Raw genomic sequence first — 9,682 nt, 5'->3', positions numbered from 1 at the left:
TTTGGGGGCCTGAGGATAGTACACACAGTCCTTATCTTAATCGTCCTGACACTCTATGAGAAGATCTGATGGACTGCGAGCCACCCAAAATTAACCATCAACTTCGGATTCCTCTTCATCTGCTCTGTAATCAAACATTTCCTCTGGAGGGCAGGGAGATACCTTACGTGGAGAAGTGTTAAAAGGCAATATCACTTCTTGCGAAGGTCTACTCTTATGCAGAAGTCCTGCATCGATGACGTCAAGCAAACCACCGAAGAGGATATGATGAAGTTTTCGTCGACCGTGATTCAGTCGACGAAGTTCAGTATCAGAAGTCTTTGGCTCCGTCGACAAGGCTACCGTTGGCGTGGCTACCGTCGTAAAGGACAACGCAGACAAGAGAGACTTGTTCTCTCAGCCGCGACGTAGTATCAGTCAACGATGGTCCTGACAAAAGTCCCTGGTTTTTTTGTTGACGAAGAAGACTAAGATTATAGTCAATGGAGAAGATGCTGACGACATGATCAGCGAAGAGAAAGTCGAAGTCGTAGTTGTGGCGACGGACATTCTGGTTGAGGAGGGTGTAGTCGATGGAGCATCTTTATGTGGTAAAACTATCTCTGGAAGAGACCTGGACGTCTGCTTCATTTTTGAAGAAGATTTAGAAGGCATAGAGGGCACAGATTGACTCTTAAGAGAGGCTGGTTCCTTGTTAGAAGAGGAAGGCTGATCTTGTGGTTTTGAGGTGTGGTGATGCTTTTTCAACACCTTAGCAGCCTTAGGAGTCACCAGCTCGGCCTCACTTGCCCTCTTCATAGAAGCTGTAGTTTTGAGTGAGGAATCACTCTCCTCATCAAAATAAGACGTCCTTCTCTATCCCACAAGGTCTTTTGAAAATCCTTCAGATTTTACAGTCTCTCACCTGGTGATCAGGGAGAAGGCAGGCAGTAGATACAGTTCTTGTGGGGATCATTCGAATAAAGTCCGAGTTTCCCACAAGAGTCACAATGCCTGAAGAGAGATCTTTTAGAAGACATGTTGAACTGAAGAAATTCAGAAGGCTTAGAGAAAGTACTGAGCAGAGCTCGGGGAGACTCCCTTCACACAACATGTGGTAGAAAATCTGAGAGCCTGGAGCCTCTGTGAAAGAATTCTAGAGGGTGCCGTCATCTGATTGGCTGGAGTTTGGACCATTCCTAATGACTAGGACGAGATATTAAAGTGAATATTTTTCTCTATTAACTTTAATGTAAAAGTAATTACTTGCGGCTTTTTATGTACCGTGGGACTCCCACTTCGACAACGGGAAATGTTTCAAGCACGTGATCTATACAAGCTACCCCAATACTAGAGCATTGTTACCGCAATCGCCCTCCCTACAGAGTAGGTAACATTCACATAATTTGAACACTGTATCATCACTAATTCAGTCAGTCTTTCTATTTATATTACATTGAGTGATATCACCCGTTTTTCTAGGCCACACGATTTACCCAGTCACCTCTCATCTGGTTATGTTAGATCAAGAAATACTGCTCATTCACTTCAATCTGTCTCCCATCTTGTTACCTGGCACGGACATGCTGGAACTGTATATGTGTCTGTAGGAGGGTAAAGGTCAGACAGGACTTCAACCTCAGATAGGGGCTGGGTAGCTGAAGCACGGGAGCAGTAGGCGTAACTGAAGGTTGTTATTCTCACTTTCCTGCAAGTACTTTGTGATTTAGTGTGTGCTTTTGAGACTTTGTTATTAATGCAAACTCAGTTGTAATTTTGGTCTCAGACTTGTGCTTTAGAAAGAAATCAAGGGTAGGATACACTCTCTCTGAGATCGCTCGCTTCCCATAGGCTTTGGTCAGTTAGGAGTTCTCGCTCCCTCTGTAGGTTACCTTCTGGTTTTATACCCCTGCATGTTTGTTACCAGGTTTGTCAGTTTAAGATTTAGCTGAAACGTGACACTCAATTTCATGTATATATTATGTTAAGTGGTGGGATACCAGGACAAAATCCCAACTGAATCACCGTGTAGGGCAACCATGACATTCCACATATATGCAGATTATGCTGAAGGTCAAGAGACCCATCCGCCTTCTCGCCTCTCCCTTGCCTAGAATGAATGAATGAATGAATAAATGAATGAATGGCTTTATTTTACCTGTCACCTGCCTAAAATTGCCTTCATTTCAATGTAAGCCAATGGGGAAAATGCAACCTCCTGATTTGTTTTTGAAATCTCCCACATACCAGCTATCAAATGTTGGAAAGTATGTTGCTGCCCTTTGTTATGCAAACTCACAAACACGGACCAAATAAATTACCAAATTATACACAATATAAAAATATAACAAAAAAATAGTCTGTCCTGTTGGTTTTTTCAACTTGTTATAACATTAATATTGGACATTTTTAGCACCAAGCACCAATTCATATAGGAAAATTGTGAAATGTAAAAGGAAATTGGGGAGTAGGGAAAAAGGGAAGTGTGAGAAAGGCATACAATTTAAAGCCAGAATTGAGAAGGGATGCTACATGACTCACAAGCAAGAGAAGAACAAGACCAGAACATAGCACAGTAAAAAACATCTTTATTGTCGTTTGAATGGTGGAAATGTATTTTTCTGAAAAGATACATAGGTGAGATTGTACTTGAGCGTAGCAGGAGGCAACGGTCAGTGAGTCACAGTAAAAAGCTGAGACTGTCCAAGTTCAATCTAATTTTCAAACGTGCGAAAATAATTAATTGGAAAATAAAAACACCAGACGCAAAAGTAACCGTCAATAAAAGTGCATACCTTACAAAAAAGATTTTAACTTAGTTGTTAAGTGAGAGTAAGAGGGGGACCTGCTGTAAAAGGAAATTGAATACGTGAAGGCCAGGAAAGACCATTGTTCCCCTCAACTCCATTCCCCAGCCGTAAAGCAAGGAAGGAGAAGAGAGAACTAACATCAGAAGTATGAAGTAAGTAGGAGAATCGGACATATCCAAAGAGAATCTATTATGAAACAGAACTCCAAACTTTGTAAGCTAGGGCCTTACTGAACAGTCCTTTAAAATTATGCCAACCATGAAATCACTGCTTGGATTCATTTTGATGAAGTATGATGCATCATTGTGATTAATCGGTCAGGTTACCATGGCTGTATCTGTAGGACTTGGGGGAGTGTTTTCCAAAATGCATCGGTTCACTGCAGTAGAACGGAGCAGACAAACTCCAAGAGTGTCTATATTGCCTATAGGTTACAAAAAAACTGCAGTACGCAGAGCACTGGCATGATGCGAGTCAGTTTGCTCAAAATGTAAAAGGAAGCACTTCAAAATGGCACCAAGCAGATCTAGTAGCTACTTCATGGTGGTTAGAAACAAACTTAAGACCCAACAGAAAATGTGTATATCGAAATTAAATATGGGAACACAGCCAGCAAAAGCTTTAAGAGTAAAAACATTGCATCACAGAGGCAAAAGTCCACTTTAATTTGAGGTAGTCTGGCACCCAGGCCTGGAGAAAAGCCTCCACCAAGGTGGAAAAAGCTTAGACGCACGTCTAGCAACGCACTGTGGACCAGCATACACAGTGGCACAAGAAAAAGCTCTGAGCGGATCACTGAAGATTCTGCACCACCTACAGAAGTCTGTGATACTGATTTTGCACCATAGATTTCCTAGGTTAACTAAGACTTAATAGAAGCCATTTTGCTAACATTCGTAAAACAAGATTAAGAGCAGGTCTAGGCTGCTGAGAAACTTTCACATACTGTAAAAATGTGTCCATGTCTAAACTGGCCACACAGCAGCAGCAGATCTAAACCACTGACTAGCTTTCTCATGCTGCAAAACTGTAGCAAATTCTAAACTGGCCACACAACAGCAGCATTACGACACATGACCTTTGCAGCTCACACTGAGAACTTCTAAACAAAGAATATATCCAATTTATAGATTTGAGGCGAAATACACTGGTGACATCGATCTTTGTTGTAGCCACCAAGGGTGATCACTTTTTTTTTGCCAAAGGAACAAGTTCATGATTAACCAGACCCTAAACGTTTCTGCTAATTTTAGGTATAGCCCCTCCTTTACTTGATTCCCGGCAGTGCAACAGGAAAGTGGCAGATTTCCAACATAAACCGGCAGGGTTACTACACAGAAAGATTTATTTCCAGGGGTTACTATAAACGGGCAGTAAGAATAGAGCAGGTTACAAAACGTGATCTTATAAAAAGGCTACAAAGAAGCAGTTAAATCTATGAATATATAAATCCCGTTCACTGGTGTTTTTCCTTCATAACGATGTAGTCGGGAGGCAGTGCACAACGCTACTGGAGGCTCCTGTTCAAATAACTGAACTTATCACCCCCTCCCCGAAACTAGAGGCGCATTAAAGGCACTGGATGAACTGTAGCAGTAGTCTCACACATGCACACAGAATCCTAGCATGAAGGCACAATAGGATCCATGCAATTACAAACAAACACATTAAACACGAGCATTAAATGAACACAGGCATGAAGATCAGAAGGCAGATGTACAAATACAGACCAAAACAAAAAGTCAGAAAAAAATGTAGACGCATATTAAGACAGAGGAACAAGACTATTATACATCTGTTCAGGTGTGTTAGTCAACAGATGCAGGAAGATAGGTATTGTAGCAGAAAATAGAGGAATGAATGTATGTATCAAGATACAGAAGTCCGTGCTTAGTTATGCGTACTAACAGACAGACAAATTCTCAGGAGATGCAATGTAGAAGCAAATTCGCTCTCCAATTATCTTCTGGATGCCAAGAACTGCTCCCTTTAGTCCAGTCAGAATAATACACCGTGAGGCGGGACTTCTGTTTGACCATCAGGAGGAATCCCCATCAACAAAATAAGTGTTGTACCAATTCTGCTAGTAAAAGTGTGTTTCATAAAACTCCATTCTCTGGAGTACTTGAAGCCCGTGTTCCCACTCTAAGGCTGTGCGACTCAAGGCTCCTTGACCACTACAGGCAACTGGAGGCACTTGTGCAGAGCTTCCAGCTAAAATAACATTGGAACAGTAAGCTCTGCTGAATGCTTAGTACAGCTTGCCTTTGTCCGCATTTTAGGGCTCACACCACCAATCGTAGGATCATACCAGGGGCTGGCAATCTTTGCCAGTTTAATATGCATGAAAAGATTATTTCACTCTGTCCTCGCTTCTTTACATCTATAATAAAAGCGGAGTAAAGATGCTTTCAGATTCCCTGGAAGACTGGAACTTCTGTCTGACATGCCTCAAGACAAGATTGGTTCTCTGACAGTGCTTTTCCTATAGCTAGCTTAGTGTGTGAATTTACTTTACATAGTCTTCATGTTAAATTACTGCATATACAGCAATAATGAAACACACATGCTGTTATGGCTGCGTTACTCGTGAACCTACCCCGAACAACCCTGATATTTAAGTCTCTAGCACTAAACAAAACAAACAGGCAACAGTAAGGCAGTGCACCTGCAAAATACCCGAAGTAAATGCAGTAAAATAAGAAATCACAACTACCACCCAAATACAAGGTCATAGAGGGAAATAAACAGAAAGACATACAAAGGCACGGGAGCTACAGACCGGTAGATACACAAGCATACGTGCAGAAATACACAAGCATACGTACCGAAACACACAGGCAAGCAAAAATGCAATCAAACCGAAGTCTAAAAGTTACAGCTAAACAAACTCGCTCCAGTAAGACATGCAATTAATTCATGTAGACACAGTTCAGCAGAGGTTCAACGGCAGAATACTTGGAAGGATGGTGAAGTTGTACTTGCAAGAGCCACTGAGCATCAGCAGAGGTGTCACGTTCTGAAAAAACTCTAATGAAGGACTTCTTTAAGGATCTTCATTTATAACGATTTCTCTGTTAAGTCCTGGTTTGAATGCTCTTATCACGGTTACAAACAGGCTAATAAAACAGCACAAAGAGCTTGGAAGGCATGGCTCCTTTTCAAGTCATAAGTGCTGCCAAGGAGAGAGGCCACAGAGAATACAAAAGTCCCCTAGATAGGCCCAAGAAGTAGCTACTTGAGCTGGTGAAAAAAGGAAGCAGTCCATGGCCACACCACCACCAAAACATGCGAACGATGAATGGACATTGTGGGGGCAGAAGTATCAAGGTGCATTAGGAGAGCATGAAATTAAGGTACCACCTTTCTTCTGTATCCTACTTCTCAGATCTGTGTAAGGAAGGTAAAAACCTGGAAGGACAGAATGCGTGCTAGTGCAAATAGCAGCCTTTCACAGTGAAACCGTTGTATTTTGATGGGGCCAACATTCCCTAAAGGTCATATGGTGTTTCCCGGCGTAGCAATTACAACTGAAGGGCCCACATGCAGGAGGTTCACATACAATAAAAAACTGTTCAGTGCTCTCTATTCAAGCCACTCAAAGGCTAGTGGCACTTGAGCTACGATTGGCGCGGTGAGTGGTACAGGAACCCGTAGAGTAACGTGCTCAGCTGGTGCACATAAGGCCCTTAGATGTGAATGAATTCACCTCTTCAAGTCAGGAAAGGAACGTGAGAACTCCTGGGTTGAGAGTAGATCTTTTGATACTGAATAAGTAACCTGCAAGGCTGACAACAAGGGAGTGAAGCACTTCTTGCCCAGGGTCGCACTCAAGTGACACGGACCATATCTTAGACCCAAGTTAGGCATTAGGAAAAAACTGTGTCCTTAACAGCATTTCTGCTACTTGGTGGAGAAGCATAGTACAATCTCGGTTTTACACTCTCCAGTCATACAGTGCAGCTAAAGTCGTGCTGGGTTGGGGACACGCCAATAAGCATCAGAATCCAGCATTGGTTGCACTAAATCAAACAAGACCCGTTTTAGAATGGGTGTCACAGGACATCAAACCCTGAAGAGTGCAATTTGTTGAAAGAGATCCTAGATGAACACGGCCAGAAACGGCCATTCAGAACCAAGGTCCCTTTAGTAATTCACTACTAACCTACCAAATGGCACAGACTTCTGGTCAAACAAGGGAATTAACAAAACAACTTGGTTTACAGTGTGGCACTGTGTGCTGGATTCCCAGACTCAGGCAGGCCAAACTACATGTAGGTCACTCCCTCAGATATCCAAGGGATGGGATCTGGAGAAGGAACTAGTCAACAGTCAGTGGCAGACAGTGGAATATTTGAGAAATTCAGGCCTTGCAGGTGATGCATACTGGCTTTGGTTGTGAATAATTCGGTTTTAGAAAGTACAGCTAACTATTGCCATCAGCCTTACAAGCATATCTAATCTGCATCTTGGGGCATGCAACTTGTAAAACTTCAAAGCCTAAGACAGGAGGTCATGCATCACTAATCTGATCATTCAAGCTCATTCCTAAAACAAGAGCTATGTCCCAGAGACCGATTCGAGTAACAGACAGAAAAGCATTACTTAGTTCACCAGACCGTGCAGTTTGAAGACAGACCAGCTTCTTTTCAGGTTACACAGATATCACGCTCTCTCTGAAAGGAAGTGCCATCTTTAAGGCTATACAACTAGCAAAATGAAGCCTCAAGCTGAAGAACTATCCCTCAAGTTACAAAGATCAATAAGACTCCTGTTTCAGCCAGCAGAGTTATCCCTGAGAACAGAATCATTGCTTTACATAACGGAATTTCATCAGTGCCACAAAGCATACGGTACAATAGTGCGGATGACCCTCCCTCCAAAATGTTTCTCTCCCTTTCCCCCACTTTCGCACCCTCTCCTGGGCCTGGATTTTGGCTCAGTGACCACATCAATTCACATGAACAGAAATGGTTCCCCTCGGTCTTTCATTCAGCTGAGTGGCCAGGTTGATGCACCGGAAGGGGCTGCAGACAGCCCTGTTAAGATTCAAGTTTCAAGAAAAGGATTTGTTCAAGTAAACCAATCGAAAAAGTAATTAAAAAACAAAATGTCTTTCATATTTTTCTTCTTAAAAAAGGCACGAGGAATTTGTGTAAAAGTATGAAGAATTCACAGGGCCATTTGCAATGAATGATGAACAGAAGTGCCCGATCAGCACAGTCCGGCATTAGCAAAGGAAGCTCAGCGTCCACTTTGGGATGTGCTAGGTTAATGCTTTTACACAACCCTAAGAAAACTTCCAGAAGGTGAGGGAGGCCGTCAGTATCCCGGCTACAAAGATGCCAATGGTCTGCCACGTTGGTGTACCAAACAGACTCTCCTGCAAAAAAAGGATAGCCAACCTTAAAACCAGGAGACACATGTAATGCCACATACAAACATTTCAAACTACCAATCAGAACAAAGACTGCATAACGAAGCAGAGGGATAGAGAGAGAGACAGACCAAAGCTTGCTAACACTTCGCTCCAAAATAATCTAAAGGACACAATGTAAAAGAAAAACGACAAACCAAAAGAAAGCATGCACAAGATACCAATGAAAACTACCAGTCAAAAAGGCAACTGCAAGGGATATCATAGGAAATAAAGCATGCATGGAATTAAGTAAAAATGAAAGCCCTTGCATTGCAGACCAATGGGCCACCCCGCCTTTTGCACGTTCGACTGCTCAATCTGTATATTTTCCCCCAGTGGATTTTACATCTCTGAGAACTCTGTAAATGCTGTTTTGGTTTGGTTTACTCTACCAGCATCAGAGAAAAAAAGCTGAATGAGAATGGGGTGCACTCAGACTGTACCCTCACCCACATAGAAAGGAGACTACTGTCTCGTTATCGGGCAACGGAGTGAATAATGGTTGTGGCGGCACAGATGTTTACACATGTACCCTTAGAGACAATCTATTGACCTCTGAACGAAGATCAATTCCGGTTCCATTATCTGAGGCCTTGTGCTGATGTGTACTATGCTAAGTACCAAGTGGTGCTCAGAAAGCAAGGAAGTTCAGAGAAGCACCTCTCCCTCTGCTTCTTTGGATGACTTTATTATTGGGTTTTAGAAATGTGAGGCTATCGCCACTCTCTTGCCCCATTCCAGACCTCTAGCTAGGCCTGAATGAGCTGCACACAAAAAAATCGCAGGCACAACTGTCCAATGACTTATGGTTCCAGAGTTATAACATATTGACCATTTAGTCCTTGTTTAGATACAGACTGTTGTACCTCTTGTTCCAAGTGGGAGGTTACTGGTCTAGGGGGTGGTAAGGCAACAACAGAGAAAGAGGACCACAACTAGCGGTTAAGAGATACAAGCCCCTGATAGTTTTAGGCAGACTTGGATTGCACTTCATTTCCTAGACACTCCTTAGCACCTTGAACAGTATGGATCGTATCGTATCGTATCGTAAGGGGTGCTTATAAAGCGCACTGACACCATGGGTTTCCTGGCGCTGGTCAGAAGTGAAGGGGGACAGAGAGACTAACCAGATTGGGGGAAAAGCCAAGTTTTTAGAGATTTACGAAAAAGAGTCAAAGAATTAGAAGTTTTAAGAGAAAGAGGAAAAGAGTTCCAGAGCTTGGGGGCCAGGTAGGCAAATCTCCGGCCTCCAGATCTGCAGAGCTTATAAGAGGGGACAGTCAAGAAGTGGAGGTGAGAGGATCTCAAGTTGCGGGATGGACAGTAGGGTCTGATGAGGGATTTCACAAAGGCAGGGCAGGGGCCAGCTAATGACTTAAAGGTGAGGCAGCCGATCTTGAAGGCTGCCCTAGAGATGACGGGGAGCCAGTGGAGTTTGACAAGTTGGAGACAAAAGCATTCAGCTATACTTAGT

The 9,682-nt window shown here is 42.9% G+C and overlaps 1 protein-coding gene across 1 annotated transcript in view; it reads right to left on the bottom strand.

The window, feature by feature from the left end:
* Nucleotides 1-2,547: 2,547 nt before the first annotated feature.
* BAX (BCL2 associated X, apoptosis regulator) overlaps nucleotides 2,548-9,682 on the bottom strand; it is a 58,903-nt gene continuing 51,768 nt past the window's right edge. The window contains exon 6 of the mRNA XM_078655230.1: nucleotides 2,548-8,172. Within this exon, the coding sequence (XP_078511356.1) occupies nucleotides 8,080-8,172 (93 nt within the window). The 3' untranslated portion in view covers nucleotides 2,548-8,079. The remainder of the gene's footprint in view (nucleotides 8,173-9,682) is intronic.

This window comes from Lissotriton helveticus, chromosome 7 (assembly GCF_964261635.1).
Source record: "Lissotriton helveticus chromosome 7, aLisHel1.1, whole genome shotgun sequence".
In the NCBI taxonomy this organism is placed as follows: domain Eukaryota; kingdom Metazoa; phylum Chordata; class Amphibia; order Caudata; family Salamandridae; genus Lissotriton; species Lissotriton helveticus.
This window is presented reverse-complemented; position numbering and strand designations above follow the sequence as displayed.